The sequence below is a fragment of the Euphorbia lathyris genome, chromosome 5, assembly GCF_963576675.1.
Source record: "Euphorbia lathyris chromosome 5, ddEupLath1.1, whole genome shotgun sequence".
NCBI classification, from domain to species: Eukaryota; Viridiplantae; Streptophyta; class Magnoliopsida; order Malpighiales; family Euphorbiaceae; genus Euphorbia; species Euphorbia lathyris.
Genome location: NC_088914.1, coordinates 83,369,419 through 83,390,901, shown reverse-complemented (window position 1 = coordinate 83,390,901; position 21,483 = coordinate 83,369,419). Strand labels below are relative to the sequence as shown.

The 21,483-nt window shown below is 34.7% G+C and overlaps 2 protein-coding genes across 2 annotated transcripts; both read right to left on the bottom strand.

Annotated features, from left to right (window-relative positions):
- Nucleotides 1-1,038: 1,038 nt before the first annotated feature.
- Nucleotides 1,039-8,207, bottom strand: LOC136230112 (26S proteasome non-ATPase regulatory subunit 2 homolog A-like). The gene is made up of 25 exons (XM_066019050.1): nt 8,068-8,207; nt 7,734-7,834; nt 7,537-7,657; nt 7,397-7,456; nt 7,077-7,144; nt 6,655-6,697; nt 6,223-6,276; nt 6,006-6,044; nt 5,821-5,903; nt 5,307-5,421; nt 5,029-5,103; nt 4,774-4,932; nt 4,519-4,626; nt 4,332-4,436; nt 4,116-4,256; nt 3,927-4,031; nt 3,487-3,708; nt 3,245-3,358; nt 2,937-3,152; nt 2,549-2,608; nt 2,342-2,455; nt 2,179-2,264; nt 1,935-2,043; nt 1,651-1,829; nt 1,039-1,565 (listed from the first exon to the last, which is right to left on the bottom strand). Exons 1-25 carry the CDS (start codon nt 8,182-8,184, stop codon nt 1,490-1,492), a joined length of 2,670 nt encoding a protein of 889 aa, XP_065875122.1. The 5' UTR covers nt 8,185-8,207; the 3' UTR covers nt 1,039-1,489.
- A 3,385-nt stretch (nt 8,208-11,592) lies between these two features.
- LOC136229002 (26S proteasome non-ATPase regulatory subunit 2 homolog A) lies at nt 11,593-20,045 on the bottom strand. The gene is made up of 25 exons (XM_066017536.1): nt 19,819-20,045; nt 19,477-19,577; nt 18,798-18,918; nt 18,658-18,717; nt 18,352-18,419; nt 17,930-17,972; nt 17,492-17,557; nt 17,267-17,305; nt 17,083-17,165; nt 16,565-16,679; nt 16,252-16,326; nt 15,999-16,157; nt 15,748-15,855; nt 15,562-15,666; nt 15,346-15,486; nt 15,157-15,261; nt 14,432-14,653; nt 14,194-14,307; nt 13,884-14,099; nt 13,424-13,483; nt 13,218-13,331; nt 13,043-13,128; nt 12,335-12,443; nt 12,061-12,239; nt 11,593-11,970 (listed from the first exon to the last, which is right to left on the bottom strand). Exons 1-25 carry the CDS (start codon nt 19,933-19,935, stop codon nt 11,895-11,897), a joined length of 2,682 nt encoding a protein of 893 aa, XP_065873608.1. The 5' UTR covers nt 19,936-20,045; the 3' UTR covers nt 11,593-11,894.
- Nucleotides 20,046-21,483: the final 1,438 nt, after the last annotated feature.

Here is a 21,483-nt window from a genome sequence, read left to right as displayed (position 1 = left end):
TTGATTTGGCGGAAGGACCTTCATAGAACTGGGATTCAACAATCCTTACCCAGATGCTCATAAAACCCATGACAGATTCACGGTAGCCCATACTCTTTTTTCAAAAGGTTAAAATGCCATTCCATGGAAGTAAATCCTACTGTTCTTCTGATTAAAGATTCTAGTCCTATTAAAAAGAAAATAAAATAAAATAAAAAAAGAGAAAGGAAAGAAACCATATACTTTCTCATTAATTGCTTTATCCAATTTTCTGGAACTTTTAATGTTATTTCTTTTCACTTATTTATTATTATTTTATTGTTATGTGATTTCTATTTTGCCTAGTTTGTGGATAGATGATCTGTATTTTTTTCGGTGATATTGAGCTTGATCTTCCTTTCATATTGATAAATTGCTGCATAGAGATAGAGAAGAATTTCCACTGAAATCTTTTCTATTTTGGGTTGCTTCTAATTTGAGTTGATTATGGAGAGAGTAGTTAGAGAGAGAAAGTAAAAAATGAATGGAGGAGAGAGAGTATATATCTAAGGAAAGATAGAGAGAAAAATTTTGTACAGAAATGGAAAGATGGAGAGATGAAATGGGAAGATGGAGAAAGGGAGAAGCAATAAGGGTATTTTTGTCATTTCAACTTTAGGGGTCCCACATTTTAAATGAGAGAGATGAAAAAAGGATGACGTGGCGCGTTGACTGGTGTTGACCGGTCATTTTCACCGGCTATATACCATAGTGGGAGGTCACTCCTAAGTTCGTACATATTAGTGAGACAAATTGATGGTTGTACACCAAAGTGTGAAATAGGGCAAAGGTTGTACACCATAGATGAAATCTACCCTGTATTCCCAAAGAAAGTTTGTTTTCTTGAGTTGATTAAGATGTGATTTTCTCTTTTAAGTGGTAAGAAAAAGCTGTGGTTTAGCTACACCATGTTACAAGAATTGTTCATTTGTGCATTACCAAATTCTTGTCATGCCACGTGGCTTTAACTTAAGTATATTTCTAAAAGTTTAAATATTGAAATAGCTGACATATTTTTAACCAATTATGATATATATAAAAGTTGAAAAGATCAAGAGGCTTATAATGTGAATTCAATCAAATTCTAAGAATTAAGAAAAAGTCACAACACAAAACACCTATAAAGAAACTGAGGATTACTACAATTGCATCCAAGTTCGGGACAGTCAATTGTTTATTAAATTTTTCGGTTAACGTTTCACCCATGTTTTCTCAATGGTTAACTAAAAGTAACGGCCACCATATCTGATATTACATTTCATTACAGAACTACAATTTATCAGCTTTCATGTCTTCAACCTCTTCTACTTTTTGGTGGCTGTCTTGTTCTAGTGTTTGGAACATTACATTTAGCCTGTATAACCATGCCGAAAATACTGTACAAAATTTTGATTTCCCGTGCCTCAAGATATTAGGCATTGATGACCTATCAGCAACCGGGCAAGTCCCACTTTAGAGCCGCATTCAAAGATTAATTATCTTCCCTGTAATCTGGATTATCTCTCAAGATGACAAAGCCTTCAAGAATGGGCGAAAGAGGAATATACCTGCACGAGAAACACGACTGTTAAAATGTGTACAGACAAAAAGAAAACTAAGGTCCTGATAGCACTTCAAGGGGGAAGTTCTCACTTCTCTGTAGCCAGCTCGGCTCGTTCACCAGCACCCAATATTACTGGTGTTAAGTGGGTCTGAAAACCAGTGATAGTCTTGGGTCGACCTGCCTGAGCGACTACATCAACAGCTTTTCCGACACGAACTGGTATCGATAAAGGTTCAAGATTCTCATCCACAGTCAACAACATTCGTGGCTGTAACGCCACAAAATAACAGGACAGACAGGAGAAAATTAGTGCATCTATAAACAAAACAAGGTTGCACATAAAACAGAACCGAGTTTCCAGTCTGGAACATACCTGCATTGCTAACACTAGGAAGTAGAGAACAAAATGATATTTCCCCAAGATGATAGCTTTCATTTGAAGACATGCATGAAGCATAATTACCAGACCGGCAAGAGCCGTCCTACAGGGGAAGAAAAGATATAGATCCAGAGACTGATACACATTTTATTTTTTTATAACATATGAATTTGAACCGAATCTTAATATTCGATTTGATTGACAACTACAATTTCAGAGACTGGAAGAAAGTACTTACGGTGATAGCAAGAAACGATCAGAATGATATGGATTAAGAGTTAACAAGCCTTTCCCCAAATATACAAGACCTTGAGCAATTCGCACCTGAGAAGGACATATCAAATCAAAACCTCAAAGCATGATTGCAAATACACAAGAAATAAACATATGAGAAGCATTACACAGAAAAGAAGGCTGGCATCTCTGTAGTAATAGCTTGAAAGGTTCCGAAGCATTCTAGCGATTCGAGCATTATTGGTTCCTGCACCTATCAAACCTAAGGACATAACTGCAGCCTGCAGTATTCACACAAATTTGGCAACCTTTAGAGAGCAACAGTTAAAACTTTTTAGGATGATAAAGTTATTAGTCTAGCAAATCTCATTTACCATTGCCACTTCGGAATCTGTGTCGTGGCTAAGTCTGCTCAACGTGTTCATAACATCAACCTGGTAGATGGAGAGAGTTCAGTAAGCAAATAATTTAATGTATCACCAAACAACAAAGTCCCTATCACTTATCCTTAAAGCAATGTAATGGGATGGATTTGCAATCATCTGATACAATCTTCAGAAACCTGGTTAAATTGTCAGCTTACATATGTGGACTAGAGATTAAAAGCAAAATGAGGAAGTAAGAAGATAAGACACCAGAGTTCTTAATTTCATTGCCAAAGCTTTAAACTAATATAATTTCTCTGCTCAATTGCAACTGCCCGTTGAAATTGTTTATTAGATAGAACGGGAAGACGTTTGATAGCTACAATACGATTTGTACCTTTGGATTCGATATGCAGAGGAGACCAAGAGCTAAAGGAACCGCACGACGTATATTCTGTTCCCCATACTGTAAAAGATGTCCCATTGAACGAATTGCCATTTCAACCCCCAATTCCTCAGCCATTGCCGCCATTGCAATTCCAAGCACAGCTGGTCCTTGATATGTTTCACCTTTCTCAAGATGTAGACCGCAATGACTAAGAAGATTTTGAACCTATATTACAATGGAATCAGTAACTTTGAACAATGACTACCAAAAAAAATTTGTGACCATTTGTTTAAAACTGATAGACATTGATTGCAGACCTCGAGAACATCTCCAGTCCCTGCATAGGCACATGACAGCAGTGTCATATCACAATAGTTTCTTATTTTCTCATTGAATCTTTCTGAAACTTCTGCTGTTGCCGCTATACTTTCCTGTTAAACAAAGAACAGATTCCATATTAGCATGGTATCTCTTGATACAGAGAAAAGTGAAGCAAAATAAATAAATAAACAAATGAGTAAACAAAACATTCATTAAGATACAAGCAGATCAAAGATACCTGTTTCCCAAGGTATAGAAGACCCAAGCCAAGAGGCAAGAATCGAGTAAGAGGCTCCTGCAATTGTGACTCGGTTCGGCACATTATTGCAAATATAATAGTGTGTGCTACTTCTTCGTTGCAGGATGCCACATAAATCAGGCCCAAAGAGATTGCTGTGAATGCAACTACATCAAGGGGGCTTTTTGCATCATTGAGTATATGAGACAACCTGCTGCATATCTGTACATCATGTCAACAAATTAACTTCAACTGGAAAAAGAAAACATATTTAATAAAGAAAATACAAACCACCCACCTTTCTTCTATTTACAAGAAAGGCATTTCAGCTATACACTAACGAATTTTGGTAATCAGGCATCTAACAAAAGCACAGCCAAAAATACACTTACTTCCAATTTTAGATACCAGCCGTCTAACTAAAGGAGAAGCAAAAATACCTGCTCATTCTCAGAACCAGCATATGCAATTCCAAGACCCATTATTGCCCCGATTCGGATGGACGAGTCTTCTTCATCTATGTAATCATCCAGAAGAGCAAGTGCCTGGAAAATAGAAATATATGTTGTAAAGATACATTAAGTACCTATCTATTATGTTCTCATTCCACAGAAAGCAGAATAACTCACCGGATCACAATCATTTTTTATACTGCAATTGACAATTCCAACTGCTAGTAGGGCACCAGCTATAACATGGTTGTCATTGCTATGGAAATATTTATCAATTTGAGAAACTCCAGAGTCAATATCCCACAGTAAGATCATACCCTGTCATGAATAACAGATGTTAGAAATCTGCAAACCATCTTAGATGAGTGATTTAAAAGTTAAATGAATACAAACCAGACTTGCAGCAGCGCTGGTCTTTCCATGTTCTTTGTTCTTAAAAAGCCAATTTCCTGAAGAACCACCACTAGAAGATTCTGATGGAACGATCATCAACTTATCCTGTGATGTATGCAACAATCAATATCAACATAAACTACAAACTAGTGAAGGCACTTCCCATGTAACTTTGATAATATTCTACCTGGCCAAATCCAGCATTTACAAATGCATTGACAAATGTAGCAGCCAAATTTTGTCTAGCAGAATCAACACTAGCACCAGCACTAGCCCGACCTTCAAGCAGATGTGCCTGCACAAAATTAAGCAGGAAATTCATGAAAATGACAAAGCTAACAGAAGTATCATTGAACTACATCAACGGATGTTGTATAAAAAACCTTGAAGAGATTGCAATTAAATATGCTTCCAGTATAAATTGCGTCATTAATATTCAAACCTTGTAGATATCTTCAGGAGATTTGGGCTCCATGACTTCAATATCCCGAGCAAGGGTTAGATAACCTTCACTTAACCTTGAGTTGTTGATGATATCCTGCAATACTTCTCTATCCTCATCCTCTTCAACCATATCATCATCAAGCTCAAAGGTAATACCCTGCATGAGTGGAAGTCTTCAGCGAACAGAAAGATAACCTAATAACATGTGCTGCTATAAAACTCACACATGCATCTTAAAAAATTAATAACTTACATGCCGAGCAACGATGTAACAGAGCTGCTTCTTTCGCAGCAAGTCATCACAATCTATAAAAACTTGCCGCACATACTTGCAACAAATAAGTTTGAATTGTTAGAAACAGTAAGCAAAAAAACAATTACATTTTTAAGGCTGGTGTTATTTGAATCAATCATTCAGAAGTTGAACACTGCCAGAAGTCTATATCATTAAAAAGCAATGAAATTCAGATCAAATTTTACAAGTAATGATGTTGAGATGCTAAAATTAAGAGTTTCCAACAATGATCCAACCTGCATGTTTTCAAAGAACAGCGCAATCTGAAGGGCATTTGAATATTCTTCATATTTCAGATATGTCATGTACGCAATATCAAGAAGTACCATATCATCTATGCCAGGACGATATCTGCATTCAATCACAGCATAAAATGTCAATATCAGTAATACAGATAACAAATGCGCATTGATCTTGAATCCTTGATAGAATAACATAATTAAAAAAAGAAAAAGATAATCCATCATTACTTTTATCAAGCAGTCAATCAAACGTGCCTTTTATCAAGCCCCAAAAGGCCCATTAAGTGAACTAGATTATAAGAATATTACTTTATTCCACAACCATACACTTTAAAATTGAGCTTTCCACATATTTTGAATATTGAAATAAATACATGCCAACTTCATTTTAATTAGTATAAAGAGGTAAAATGGGAAAACCACTTTCGAAATGCCAGTTATAGCATTCTAAGTGCACAAAGATGAATGTTTTTAGTCAGTTCACCAACATTAAGCCAATTTCAGCTACCTTGCAGCACTCGTGAGGTATAGGCAGGTCTTCCTGAAATTTGTCGTGTCAATACGATCAAACAAAAGATGAAGGTACCGCACCTGGAGTCAAAGACCTCTAAAGCTTAAAAAAACGAAGAAAAAGATAAGCGCAAATAAAACTTTAATAGATGAAAATATAAAGTAAATACTACTGCACATTACCTCCATTAAAAGGTCAACAGCTTCAGGTTCAGCGTTATGCTGCAAAAACACAAACCAATATGTTTGTTGACAGTGACATGAAATGGTTGTATATATTCTGCATAGCATTTGGAGATTTTATCACATAAAAAAAAAAAAGAATTTCTGCTTTACATCAGACTCAAAGTGCCGATTCTCATTACAGATAGAGACATGCTGATGCCAAAATTTAATTTACCTGCATATGAAATGCAATAATTTGTATGATAAGTTCCATTAGATCATCAGGCTCCTGTAACATCATAGGCAGCAAACACCAACAAAAGTTGGATAATATTATACATTTACTTTCCAAACAAGTACAGAAGAAGATTAAGCATCATGATATAGCTACTAAAATACAAATATATATGGAATCATCAAGTAAAAAAAAAAAAAAAAAAAAAAAGATGTGCATATGAGACTGTTTAGAGCTAACGAAGACATCAAAAAGTTTGGGTAACTTGCTCAGATTAAAAAAAAAAACAGCACATCATTTAAGCTGAGAATGGAATATGAGGAGGAAACTGCTTCCATCATTCCACAATTCAACATGTCATAATCATTGTAAGAATTACCAACAACATTTACAATGTACTTTGAGATCATTTATAAAGGATAGATTTCGAACCTCTAGTTTTTCATACTCTTGGACACATTCTCCAGCCAAGTTCCTGACATCAATTAGATCATATTACTAAAACTAAAACCTGAATTGGGTGTGATGTATCATCAACTTTAAAAACTGAATATAAGAATCCTAAAAGTGGACATATTATAGAGATGCTACTATATACTGGCAAATTGTGGAAAGCATGATGAGAACAAAAAAATCACGTGAACTACATGAGTGATAATACAACTCGAGCAATAAAGTTCCAAGGTGATACAAAAGAGTATAAAAGAGGACCAAAAAACAAGCCCAGATGTAAGACTTAACCCAAATTCTAACCAAGTGAGAAATAATTGAACTGCCTAACCAGCCCGTAAATCATTGTTCAATATTATTACTCGGGCTGTTAAATACAATGCTCTGCATATGTTAAAGCCAACCTGACATATTCGTGGCCCCAGGATCCAATGTCACCTTCAGAGCCTAATAGTCTGTACTTCAAACTCTCCTGAAAGACTCGTCACACAAGGAAGTGATTACTTAATATAAAAGAGCTTGAGATTCACATATACACAGAGAAAATAGAATATTTAGAAATTCTTTCTACCCAATACAATATGCAGAGAAAACATGACAATGAAAAAGGAAAATGGTTATGGGACACAAAGTTTGACAACACCATGTATGAGCATGCTTGCTAAGCCCAATCACTCAAAGGGAAAATAGTATCAGCTTAAAATTCCTAAATAATGGGGCATACCCTTTCTCCCTCAGCAGACATGGTTAATGCCAAAACAGACAGTATATCCGCCAAGTATTTCTGCAATTTAGAAAGAAAAACTTGGTTAGCGGAAATAAAGTGACATGATAAATGGCGACATTCTCCAGCACAATACATACCTTCAGTTCTGATTCAACCATTGTATCATAATATGCCTTTAGAGTTCCATAATATGGGCGGAGAAATTTCAACGGCTTTGGAACTGAAGTCATTGAGCTTGTAGCACTTTGGATTTCCTGCCTACAAAAAAGAATCACCATGAAACCTTGAAGATTTTAGAACAATGAGATGCTTAAACTTTACATGTTTGAATTACCTCAAACTCTCTAGAGCAACCTTCTGCAATCTAGGATCAGGATCCTGAACCCTTTCCACGTGCAACTCCAACTGCTGCTTCAATGCGATGTCCTCATCTGACTGCAGATGAAAGAGCACCATATATATAATGTAAACCAACATAGCACCATATATATGCACAAAACACAAAACCCCAATACTTCAGGAGAGATCAATTTCCCTAGGTCTCCAAAACCCGAAAGAATCTATCACAGCCAGATACCACAAAGTCACGACCCAAATTCCGAGTAAAAATATCGCTAAAATCCTATCATCTCCTAAAATTGCCCCTCGTATTGTGAAAATTAACTCACCAAATCCTCATTCTTCTTGTCGTCCTTCTTCTTTGGGTCCTTGTACGGCACCTTCACCGTCGCCTCCTCCTTTGAGGTGCCACTGCCGCTAGCATTGTTGTTAGTTTGGGGAGCCATGAGAGTTTACTGGGAAAGCTTTGAAGAAAACTGGAAGTATTTGATATTTCCCGCTTGGAGAAACAGAAAAATAACAGAAAACTGGGAATATTTGATATTTTCCCGCCTTGAAGAAAAAGGAAAACAACAGAAAAACAGAACAATATCTATACGTGTCTTGCAGTTAATTTAATCTGGTTATTCTAACTAAATCTTGAATTAAATAGAATTAATCTACAGTAATTATTAATTCGTAAATTGTAATTAATATTTCATAAGATTAATCTTTCATTAAAAATGAATTAATTAAAAAAAATATTCTAATAATTTTGTATAAGAGTAATTTTTAACTCATTTGAAATAGAAATGCATTTTCAAAAAATTTCATCTAGACCAAATTTTATTCAGCGTTAAAATTTTGTATTTCAATATGTTTGTTCTATTTTTCGGTTTTCTAGTAATAACATGTGAATAAGTTGTCTTCAGCGTATAGCTCTTATTTGCAAGTTAGTGATGGCATGTGGTTGCTAAAACCAATCGCTACACTTAGCGATCGAGTTTTGCAACCAAACACATGGTCATATTATTTACGACCTATCATAAAAAAAAATAAATAAATAAATAAATAATGATGATGATTTTACCAACTGCCTACTTATCCATCGATGTATTCCGTCGTTAAAAGCTCAAAATTCGGTCCCTAAATGGCGTTTATGACCGAACATTCTATTACAATCTCATGCTATATTTTATAACAGCTTTCAGCACTTAAAATTAATACTTTAAGTGTTTATTGATTTTAAACTTGTTTGATAATACAAATTAAATATTTCATTAAGTCACAAATCACTTAATCTAGTAAGTCAAAAAAAATTAACTAAAAATTTTAAGTTGAACATTTATCAACTAATATTTTTAAATTTAGTACTTATTTTTCGTATTTATCAAAGAGACGTATCATTTAATATTTTCAATATTTATAATAGACTTAATACCTTTCTAGCCCCCCAAGTTGTCCCAATACAACTGACTTTTCAGACTTAGACTTGTGACAACTAACCCCCAACATTCATTTTTCGAATTACTTACCTCTCCAATCCGACAGATTCGAAAAAGAGTTTTGAGTGAATAACACGCGCTGCCACCTGTCAATTACAATTTTATCGGTTGAAAAAAATAAAAAAATAGGATAATTAGTTGAAAAAAAAAATAAAAATAAAACGCAAAAGATGAAATGACTAAATCGATCTTAACGAATTAAACCCCTAACTTCTGAACTTCAACTATCAACGTGGTTCTTCCAAATGAACAAACACTTCCTCTTGTCGTAGCTTCATAATAATTCAACATACAAGATTACCTAAATCTTACAACAAACTCTGTCTAAATCCATCTGCTTTCACATTAACATACTCTTTTCAACTAATCAAAATCCCACAAACAAACCCAATAACAAAAACGAGCATCAACTTCAATCATCCACCCCTTCTGCATCTTCTTCCATCTTCATGGATTTGAAGCATGTCACATTCTTCATTTTCATCTTGGTCCCTTATCTTATTCAATAGACCCACAATTACTTGCTTGTAATAGTTTTCTATATGAGGATCAAAGTTAATAAATAGCATGAAAAGGCGACATCGGTTAATCGTGAGAATGAGAGGAAGAAGGCCCCACATGCAGGTCTATTTAAATTTAAGACAGTCCATTAGATAATTTAATTCTCTAAAATTAACATAACACGCTCCTTATTTTTTCTCAAATGGAGAAGATTTTGACCACTCGCCTTTTTGCATGTAATATGACTTTTTTTTCAAAAAGAAAAAATTACCTCTTCTCAAAGCGTATTTAGAAATCAACGAGTCCTACCTCAAAAGAAAGAAGAAAAATTTGTGAAACAATACATATTGAAGTTAAATCAATACATATGTTGCATTTCATATAATTTGGGACTATATCTGATATTTACATTTCATTACAGAACTACAATTCATCAGCTTTCATGCCTTCAACCTCTTCTTCTTTTTGGTGGCCATCTTGGTCTAGTGTTTGGAAACATAGGATGGAAGTAAAAATAACATTAGATTTGGCCTACATCTCTGTACAACCATGCTCAGAATCCCAAACAAAATTGAAAAATAATTGTCCAATTATCACAGAGATAAAATAAATGATATTTATCAGAAATTTTCACATGTACCTTCTCAATGAGCAATTGAATATAGACTTATTAAATCTAAGCCTCATGATGTTTTGAATCTCCACCTTAGGATTCTAATAAGTCTAGATCTAACGGTGAATGAGCAAATTTTGTTATCTCTAACACAGGACATTGGAAATCCAAAAGTATTTTTATCCAAAAGTATGTGTAATTTTCTTTTTTTTTCAATAATTTTCAAGTTCGAAATTATTTTTATTTCATTATACAAAATAAAAAGAAAAAGAAAATGGAGTGGAGTGGAAAAAAGACCAAAGATCTAGAGAAAGAGAAAATTATGGATAAAAGTGAGAGAGAGAGTATGGGAAAATGGAGAAGCTACGGCAATTATAGGAGTGGAGTAGAATAATAAGCGCTGATTTTTTTCTGCAACTCCGAGGATGCAGTTATTTCCTACAACTATAAATAGAAATAAAATCGGATGTTTCCATTTTCCTGTCCTTTTATTTATCTCTCATTCAATTTCTTACAAGCAGTATAATTATAACCAAAGTTGACAATATTTGTAAATCTCAACAAATCCAATAATCAAACTAATCCATCGAAACAGGCTCAAAAGTCTTAATCCAATAACGTTAGATTTCAAAAATCTTTTACCTCACCTTAACATCGACCTGATATCGAATACTTCAACACTTTAGCTTGCATCAACTTAAGTTTTACATCAACACTTTATTATTTCTTTTTGTAAATACTTACTCTTCAAGCTAAATTAAATCTTCCAACATCTTGTTAATCTTTATCAATCTTTACATTTATATGTTTCATTTAATTAATTATCACTTGCAAGATAAATTTCGACATAGATTTTTACACAATTTGAGATTTTGATACAAAAAAATCTACAGCATGCTTGCAAATTTTCTTTATAACCGGACGTTTTAAACATAAAGACAGTCTCAACAAATTCGAAGATGCAGAAAATACACTTATGAAGGACAAAGCCCACCTCGGCGTATTCTACCTTAAATAAAGGCTTCTAAAGGTTCAAAGCAATAATGATTATTGGTGAACCGGTTGGACTACAAAACTGGAAGTCTATGAAAAGTCTTAAAAAGCATAATTTTATATTCTTCTACTTCTCAGGCAAACTTAAACAGTTGGACAAAAGAAGAAACTTGAAGTTCTGTAATAAGGCACGCCCTATATTTTGGGACAAAAGAACAAGAAACACGTTGAAAATCAAAAAGCCCTACCGAGAAAGAAAGAAAGAGAAAAAATACATATGCTGCATTTCATTTAAATCATGCAAATGTCAAGGGCCACCATATCTGATATACATTAATTAAAGAACTTCAATTCATCAGCTTTCAGGTCTTCAACCTCTTCTACTTTTTGGTGGCCATCTTGGTCTAGTGTTTGGAACCATAGGATGGAAGTAAAAATAACATTAGATTTGGCCTACATCTGTGTACAACCATGCCCAAAATCCCAAACAAAATTTTGATTTCCTGTGCCTCGGCCTGACCTATCAGCAACCGGACAAGTCCCATTTTTGCGCCGCATTCAAAGACTAATTATCTTCCCTGTAATCTGGATTGTCTTTCAAGATGACAAAGCCTTCAAGAATGGGCGAAAGAGGAATGTACCTGCACGAGAAACGTGACTGTTAAAATGTGCACAGACAAAAGGAAAACTAAGGTAAGGTCCTGATAACACTTCAAGGGGGAAGTTCTCACTTCTCTGTAGCCAGCTCGGCTCGATCACCAGCAGCCAAAAGTACTGGTGTTGAATGGGTCTGAAAACCAGTAATAGTCTTGGGCCGACCTGCCTGACCGACGACATCAACAGCTTGTCCAACACGAACTGGTATTGATAAAGGTTTAAGATTCTCATCCACAGTCAACAACATTCGTGGCTGTAACCCCAAAATATAACACGGCAGACAGGAGAATTAGTGCATCTATATACAGGTTGCCATAAAACAGAACGAGTTTCAAGTCAGGAACAAACCTGCATTGCTAATACTAGGAAGTAAAGAACATAATGATATTTCCCCAAGATGATAGCCTTCATATCAAGACATGCATGAAGCATAGTTACCAGACCAGCAAGAGCCGTCCTACAAGGGAAGAACCGAATGAAGTTTAACTGCTAAATAGTTTACATTCTAATGGTTCAGATCATAAGAAGGTTAATATTTCAGACACTGTTATCAAACTCGTACAAGTTGAGCCGGCTGGGTTTCGATCCCTCTTTATAAGAAGAATTGAACTCAATCAAGACTCTATGCCGTAGCGCCTGATCGGTGCTGTCTCGTGTGTATCGGGCAAGTCTACTGAATTTTGGAAAAGGTGAAAATTCCACCATTAATGTTTAATACGATAACACAATACAATTGATGGCGAAATCTGGAGTCTCGACACTGATTAAAATTCCGCAACAATAGAAATATTGTGTTATCGTATTAAATATTAATGATGGAATCTGGAGAGTTTCGGCGCAGATGGTGATACATATTCCATAAAAAATTATATATGTAATATGAAATTGCTCTTGAAGGTGATACATATTTTATTTTTTATAATATTATTGAATTTGAACCGAATCTAACGATTTGTTTCAATTCATGAGTCACCATTCACCAAATGGTGATTTTGATTCACGAGTCGATTCTCAATTTGACAACTATGATCACACAGACTGGAAGAAAATACTTACGGTGATAGCAAGAAACGATCAGAATGATATGGATTAAGGGTTAACAAGCCTTTCCCCAAATGTACAAGACCTTGAGCAATTCGCACCTGAGAAGGGCATATCAAATCAACCTCATGTAAAACCTTAAAAAGCATGATTGCAAATACACAAGAAATAAATATATGAGAAGCATTACACAGAAAAGAAGGCTGGCATCTTTGTAGTAATAGCTTGAAAGATTCCGAAGCATTCCAGCAATTCGAGCATTATTGGTTCCTGCACCTATCAAACCTAAAGACATAACTGCAGCCTGCAGTGTTCACAAAAATTTGGCAACCTTTAGAGAGTAACAGTTACAACTTTTTAGGATGATGAAGTTACAGTCTAGCAAATCTCATTTACCATTGCAACTTCGGAATCTGTATCGTGGCTAAGTCTGCTCAATGTGTCCATAACATTGACCTGGTAGATGGAGAGTTCAGTAAACAAACAATTTAATGTATCACCAAACAACAAAGTCCATTTCTTATTCTTCAAAAATATGCAAAAATATGAAATTGTCAGATAATCACAACAACAAAGTCTATTTCTTATCCTTGAAGCTGTAATGGGATGGATTTGTAATAATGTGATACAATTTGGAATGCAATTTAGTAAGCCTGGTTAATTGTCAGCTTATGTTTGTGGATTAAAGATTAAAAGAAAAATGAGAAAATAAGCAGCAAGTTCTTAATTTAATTGCCAAAACGTTAAGATAATAAAATTTCTTTGCTCATCCACCCCATAACTAAATTGCAACGTCCTGCTGAAATTTGTTTACTACATAGAAAGGGCAGATGAATAGCTACTATAAGATTAATACCTTTGGATTCGATATGCAGAGGAGACCAAGAGCTAAAGGAACCGCACGACGGATATTCTGTTCCCCGTACTGTAAAAGATGTTCCAATGAACGAATTGCCATTTCAACCCCCAATTCCTCAGCCATTGCCACCATTGCAATTCCAAGCACGGCTGGTCCTTGATGTGTTTCACCTTTCTCAAGATGTTGAGCACAATGACCAAGAAGATTTTGAACCTATATTACAATAGAATCAGTAATTTTGAACAATGAGTACCAAAAAAAAGAAGCTTGTGACCATTTGCTTAAAACTGAGACATTGATTCCAGACCTTGAGAACATTTCCAGTCCCTGCATAGGCACATGACATCAGTGTCATATCACAATACTTTCTTATTTTCTCATTGAATGTTTTTGAAACTTCTGCTGTTGCCTCTACACTTTCCTGTTAAACAAAGAACAGATTCCATATTAGGATAGTATCTCTTGATACAGAGAAAAGTGAAGCAAAATAAATAAATAAATGAGTGAACAAAACATTCATTAAGATTCAAGCAGATCAAATGTACCTGTTTCCCAAGGTATAGAAGACCAAGGCCAAGAGGCAAGAATCGAGTAAGAGGCTCCTGCAATTCTGACTCGCTTCGGTCCATTAGTGCAAATATAATAGCCTGTGCTACTTCTTCATTGCAGGATCCCACATAAATCAGGCCCAAAGAGATTGCTGTGAATGCAATTACATCAAGAGGGGCTTTTGCATCATTGAGTATAGGAGACAACCTGCTGCGTATCTGTACATCATGTCATCAAATTAACTTCAAGTGGGAAAAAGAACATATTTAATCAAGAAAATAAACACCACCCACCTTGTTTCTATATACAAGAAAGGAATTTCAGCTATACACAAACGAATTTTGGTAATCAGGCATCTAACAAAAGCACAGGCAAAATATACACTTACTTCTGTCAGATATTAATATGGAGTGGACCTTTAACTATCAGCTTGAGCTTTTAGTTCAATTGGTTCCATGACATGGTATCAGAGCCACTGTGACCAAGTGGTCTAGGGTTCGATTCCTGACAACCCCCATTTGTTGAGTTAATTGCAGGACATGGTAATATGGGCCTTTGTTGTGCACGCTTCAAGCCCAGTGGGCATTTGCGTGTGGGGGTCTGTCAGATATTAATATGGAGTGGACCTTTAACTATCAGCTTGAGCTTTTAGTTCAAATGGTACCATGACAACTTCCAATTTTAGATACCAGCGGTCTAACAAAAGGAGAAGCAAAAATACCTGCTCATTCTGAGAACCAGCATACGCAATTCCAAGACCCATTATTGCCCCGATTCGGATAGATGAGTCTTCTTTATCTATGTAATCACCCAGAAGAGCAAGTGCCTGGAAAATAGAAATTTATGTTGTAAAGATGCATTAAGTAGCTTTCTATTGTGTTCTAATTCCACAAAATGCATAATAACTCACCGGATCACAATCATTTTTTATACTGCAATTGACAATTCCAACTCCTAGTAGGGCACCAGCTATAACATGGTTGTCATTGCTATGGAAATATTTATCAATTTGAGCAAGTCCAGAGTCCACATCCCACAGTAAGATCATACCCTATCATGAGTAACAGATATGAGAAATCTGCAAACCACCTTAGATGAGTGATTTGAAAGTTAAATGAATACAAACCAGACTTGCAGCAGCGCTGGCCTTTCCATGTTCTTTGTTCTTAAAAAGCCAATTTCCTGAAGAACCACCACTAGAAGAGTCTGATGGAACGGTCATCAACTTATCCTGTGATGTATGCAACAATCAATATCAACATAAACTACAAACTAGTGAAGGCACTTGCCATGTAACTTTGATAATCTTTACCTGGCCAAATCCAGCATTTACAAATGCATTGACAAATGTAGCAGCTAAATTTTGTCTAGCAGAATCAACACTAGCACCAGCACTAGCCCGACCTTCAAGTAAATGTGCCTACACAAAATTAAGCAGGAAATTCACGAAAATGGCATACAGAAGTATCATTGAACTACATCAGCAGATGTTGCATAAAAAACCTTGAAGAGATTGCAAATAAATATGCTTCCAGGTACAAATTGCGTCATTAATATTCAAACCTTATAGATATCTTCAGGGGATTTGGGCTCCATGACTTCAATATCCCGAGCAAGGGTTAGATAACCTTCACTTAACTTTGAGTTGTTGATGATATCCTGCAATGCTTCTCTATCCTCATCCTCTGCAGCCATTTCATCATCAAGCTCAAAAGTAATACCCTGCATGAGTGGAAGTCTTCAGCGAACAGAAAGATAACCGAATAACATGTGCTGCTATAAAACTCACACATGCATTAAAAAATTCATAACTTACATGTCGAGCAACGATGTAACAGAATTGCTTCTTTCGCAGCAAGTCATCACAAACTGTAAACACTTGCCTCACATACTGGCAACAAATAAATTTGAATTGTTAGAAATAATAAACAAAAAAACAATAACATTTTTAAAGATAGTGTTATTTGAATCATAGTGTTATTTGAATCAATCATTCAGAAGTTGAACACTGCCAGAAGTCTAATCATTAAAAAGCAATGAAATTCAGATCAAATTTAACAAGTGCTGATGTATCTGGCTCTCTTAGAAGTTGAGATGCTAAAATTAAGAGTTTCGAACAATGATCCAACCTGCATGTTATCCAGTAACAGTGCAATCTGAAGTGCATTTGAATATTCTTCATATTTCAAATATATCATGTACGCAATATCGAGAACTAGCATATCATCTGGGCCAGGAAGATATCTGCATTCAAACACAACATGGAATGCCAATATCAGTACTACAGATGACAAATGCCATTGATCTTGAATCATTGATAGAATAGCATAATTAAAATAAAAAATAAAAAAGATAATCCATCATTACTTTCATCAAGCAGTCAACCAAAAGTACCTTTTATCAAGCACCAAAAGGCACATTAAGTGAATTAGATTATAAGAAAATTACTTGATTCCGCAACCATACACTTTAAAGTTGAGTTTCTCACATATTTTGAATATTGAAATAAATACATTCCCGCTTCATTGTAATTGGTATAAACAGGTAAAATGGGGAAAACACTTTCAAAATGCCAGCTCTAGCATTCTATGTGCATAAAGATGAATATTTTGTAGTGGTTCTCCAATATTAAGCCAATTTCAGTTACCTTGCAGCACTCGTGAGGTATAGGCAGGTCCTCCTAAAATTTGTCTTGTCAACGTGATCAATCAAAAGATCAAGGTCCTCCACCTGGAGACAAAGACCTCTAAGCTTAGAAAAGTGAAGAAAAAGATAAGTGCAAATAAAACTTCACGAGATGAAAATATAAAGTATATACTACTGCACATTACCTCCATTAAAAGGTCAACAGCTTCAGGTTCAGCGTTATGCTGCAAAAACACAAACCATTATACACAAACCAATATGTTTTTTGACAGTGACATGAAATCGTCCTATATTACGCATAGCATTTGGAGATTTATCACAGAAAAAACAAGAATTTCTGCTTTACATCAGACTCAAAGTGCCGATTCTCATTACAGGTAGAGACATGCTGATGCCAAAATTCCATTTACCTTCATATGAAATGCAACAATTTGTGTGACAAGTTCCATTAGATCATCAATTGCGGTCTCCTCACTCTGTAACATCATAGGCAGCAAACAATATCAAAAATCATATAATATTATACATTTACTTTCCAAACAAGTACAGAAGAAGATCGAGCGTCATGGTATAGCTAATAAAATACAAATATATTGAGACTGTACAGTAATAAAAGATGTGCATATTGAGACTGTTTAGAGCAAAGCTAACAAAGACATCAAAAAGTTTGGGTAACTTGCCCAGATAAAATAACAAAAACAAAAAACAGCACATCATTTAAGCTGCGAATGGAAAATGAGGAAACTGCTTCCATCATTCCACAATTCAACATGTCATAATCATGGTTAGCATTACCAACAACATTTACAATGTAATTTGAGACGATTTATAAAGGATAGTTTTCTAACCTGTCGTTTTACATACTCTTGGGCACATTCTCCAGCCAAGTTCCTGACATCAATTAGATCATATTACTAAAACTAAAACCTGAATTGGGTGTGATGTATCATCAACTTTTAAAAATGCATATAAGAATCTTAAAAGTGGATGTATTATATAGATTCTAATATGCACGGGCAAATTATGGAAAGCATGATGAGAACAAAAAGAAATCACTTAAACTACATGAGTGATACAACTCAAGCAATAAAGTTCCAAGGTGATACAAGAGGGCATAAACAAGACTAAAAAAACACGCCCAGATGTAAGACTTAACCCAAAATTCTAACCAAGTGAGCAATAATTTGAACTGCCTAATCAGCCCGTAAATCATTGTTCACATATAAATACAGATCGTTAAACACAATGCTCTGCATATGTTAAAGCCCACCTGACATATTCGTGGCCCCAGGATCCAATGTCACCTTCAGAGCCTAGTAGTCGGTACTTTAAACTCTCCTGAAAGACGCGTCAAACGCAGAAGTAGTTAATAACTTAATATATAAAAGAGCTTCAGAAAAATAGAATATTTAGGAGTTCTTTCTACCCAATACAATATGCATGAGAAAACATTTAAAAAGGAAAAGGGTTATGGGACACAAAAGTTTGACAACACCATGTATGAGCATGCTTGCTAAGCCCAATCACTCAAAGGGAAAACAGTATCAGCTTAAAAATCCTAACAAATGGGGCATACCCTTTCACCCTCAGCAGACATGGTTAACGCCAAAACAGATAGTATATCCGCCAAGTATTTCTGCAATTTATAAAGCGAAACTTAGTTAGCCACAATAAATTGACATGATAAATGGCAACATTCACCAGCACAATGCATACCTTCAGTTCTGATTCAACCATTGTATCATAATATGCCTTTAGAGTTCCATAATGTGGTCGAAGAAATTTCAATGGCTTTGGAACTGAAGTCATTGAGCTTGTAGCACTTCGGATTTCCTGCCTGCAAAAAGGATCACCATGAAACCTCGCAGTAATAATGATATCAAGAATCCACAGTCATTCAATATGCACCAACAGTTGGAATTTTGCATTTTCTCCCACCATTCAGGAGCAATGTGAGATGAAAAATATGTGCAAGTCCCTATTATAGTCATACATAAATATCAGGCATAGTGTCAGAAGTATAGCTTCACAATTGACAGTTCATTGTTTTCAAAATGGTCATTTTCAGGTAAGCCCTGTTTTCTAGCCATACAAAATACATAGGTACCCAGTACAGTTGAATACATGTATATGTTAATCTCTTAATTCGTTTAATTACACTGGAAACAACAATGAGAAGGAAAATTCAAATCTTTGCGTTTTCATTCCTCTTTGGTTATGACAATTATTACTAATTTGGTTCAAGAAGGACATCCATAGGCGAGAACAAGCTTCCACAGGAATCAATGATTCCCAAAGCACAAAAGCAAAACATATGCTTGAAGACATGTCATTCACAGTTAAATGGAAGATTTTAGAACAATGACATAATTAAAGTTTACATAATTTGAATTACCTCATACTCTCTAGAGCAACCTTCTGCAATCCAGTATCAGGATCCTGAACCCGTTCCACATACAGCTCCAATTGCTGCTTCAACGCTATGTCCTCATCTGACTGCAGAAGAAAGAGGCACATAGGTATAATGTAAACCAACATAGCACCGTATATATGCACAAAACACAAAACCCCAATACTTCACGAGAGATCAATTTCCTAACCCATTCTCCCTAGGTCTCCAAAACCCGAAAGAATCTATCGCAGCCATATACCACAAAGTCACGACACAAATTCTGAGTAAAAACTAAAACCCTATCATCTCCTAAAATTGCCCCTCGTATTGTGAAAAGTAACTCACCAAATCCTCGTCTTTCTTATCGTCCTTCTTCTTAGGGTCCTTGGACGGCACCTTCACCGTCGCCTCCTCCTTTGAAGTGCCACTGCCGCTAGCATTATTGTTAGGTTCGGGAGCCATGAGAGATTTGGGAAAGCAGATCTGTTTGCTAGCAGATAAAAATACCTAGAGTCTAATCGAAGAGAACTGAGTATTTGATACTTCCGGCTTGGGGAAGAAGAAAAACAAGTATTTATATATATTAAACAAGTAAAACACTTTAAAAGAACTCTATAAAAACACTTTAATATAATAAAAAAAATTAATTAAAATGAAAAGAAGAAGGGGTTTTACCTACGTGAACCCTAAAAAAAATAGCATAAATAATAGGCAAATCATATATATGGTTGTATATAAAAAAAAAAATAGAATTTTAATATTGGAAATATTCTATCTATTTTATATATATATATATATATATATATATAAAAGGTGGAAACAAACTAACACGTGACAGAATATTAAGCTCCTAAATATTATGTGGCACACTATAAAAACAAAAGATTTATATATCAATTTAATAGAATTTTAAAATTTATAAAAATTATATAAATTTTTAATAGATTCTCGCACCATTTTTTTTTTTTTTTGACAATTGATATTATCTTGGAATGATAGAATGTCTAATTAATTCAAGAATAATCCCTTAATAAAAGTATATATAATAGATCAACACATATTTAACTAGCGTATAAAAATAATAATATTAAATTATATTATATGATGGAACCAAACACATCTACCTTACAAACAAAATAAATAATATAGGATATGCACAAATAATTTCAAACGATCTATTAAATTACCATCCTTAATGAAATCAAACATTTCTAATCTACTATAAATAATAAACGACATCAAGTAATCAAGGATTTTATTTTTAGTGAGTGAATTCTTTGCTGAGATAATGTTTTATTTGTTTTTATTTCTTGATGTCTTTCGCATAATCTAAGAGTTTTTATTTTTATTTTTGCAGACTAACTTTACTTCAAAATTGATTCACTTATTTAGTGTTTTCATATTATGTTTTAATATGGTTCTTCCATCTCTCACAAGGATTTTGAGTTCAATTTCAATTTCACAACAGGCACCTGTTTAAAGTGGTGTTAATTGGGAAGGTATATTCACCCTGATGTAATTACTCATATCTGAATTCCTTAATGAAATCAAAATTCCAGTATTTACTTATTTATTTTTGTTTCTCTATTGTTGTATATATATTTCTTATTTGGCTCACTATGTTCTATTTTTTCGGTGCATTTATCCTCTTTAATTTTTTTATTTTCGATTGAAGAATCTTTATAGATATAATCTTTCTCCACTATTCCATAATATACGTGGTTTAGTAGATATTGTTTTCGTTAAACTAATTAATCTAGAATATGAATTAGTTCGGGTAAATTTCATCAATGGTGTACAACATTTGTCTCATTTCACACTTTGGTATACAACATTCAATTTGTCTCAATAATATGTACGAACTTATAGGTGACCTCCCACTTTGGTGTACTGCAGGTAAAAATGACCGGTCAACGCGAAGTCAACACGCCACGTCACCATATTGACCGGTCAAAAAGTCAAAATTTGACCATCTAGTATAAAATTACTTTTATACCATTTTCTTTCTTC

Bases quoted from the DNA above. Each gene is read 5' to 3' on its own strand.
- LOC136230112 (XM_066019050.1), bottom strand. From the start codon at position 8,184: ATGGCTCCCCAAACTAACAACAATGCTAGCGGCAGTGGCACCTCAAAG. The intron at 6,045-6,222 runs GTAAATTAAATT...GTGTTTTTGCAG, and splicing joins TTATTGCATTTCATATGCAG to CATAACGCTGAACCTGAAGC. The intron at 4,627-4,773 runs GTTTGAATATTA...AATTTTGTGCAG, and splicing joins CTCCTGAAGATATCTACAAG to GCACATCTGCTTGAAGGTCG.
- LOC136229002 (XM_066017536.1), bottom strand. From the start codon at position 19,935: ATGGCTCCCGAACCTAACAATAATGCTAGCGGCAGTGGCACTTCAAAG. The intron at 15,262-15,345 runs GTGAGTTATTAT...TCTATTTTCCAG, and splicing joins TAAAAAATGATTGTGATCCG to GCACTTGCTCTTCTGGGTGA. The intron at 13,332-13,423 runs GTAAATGAGATT...TGAACACTGCAG, and splicing joins CAGATTCCGAAGTTGCAATG to GCTGCAGTTATGTCTTTAGG.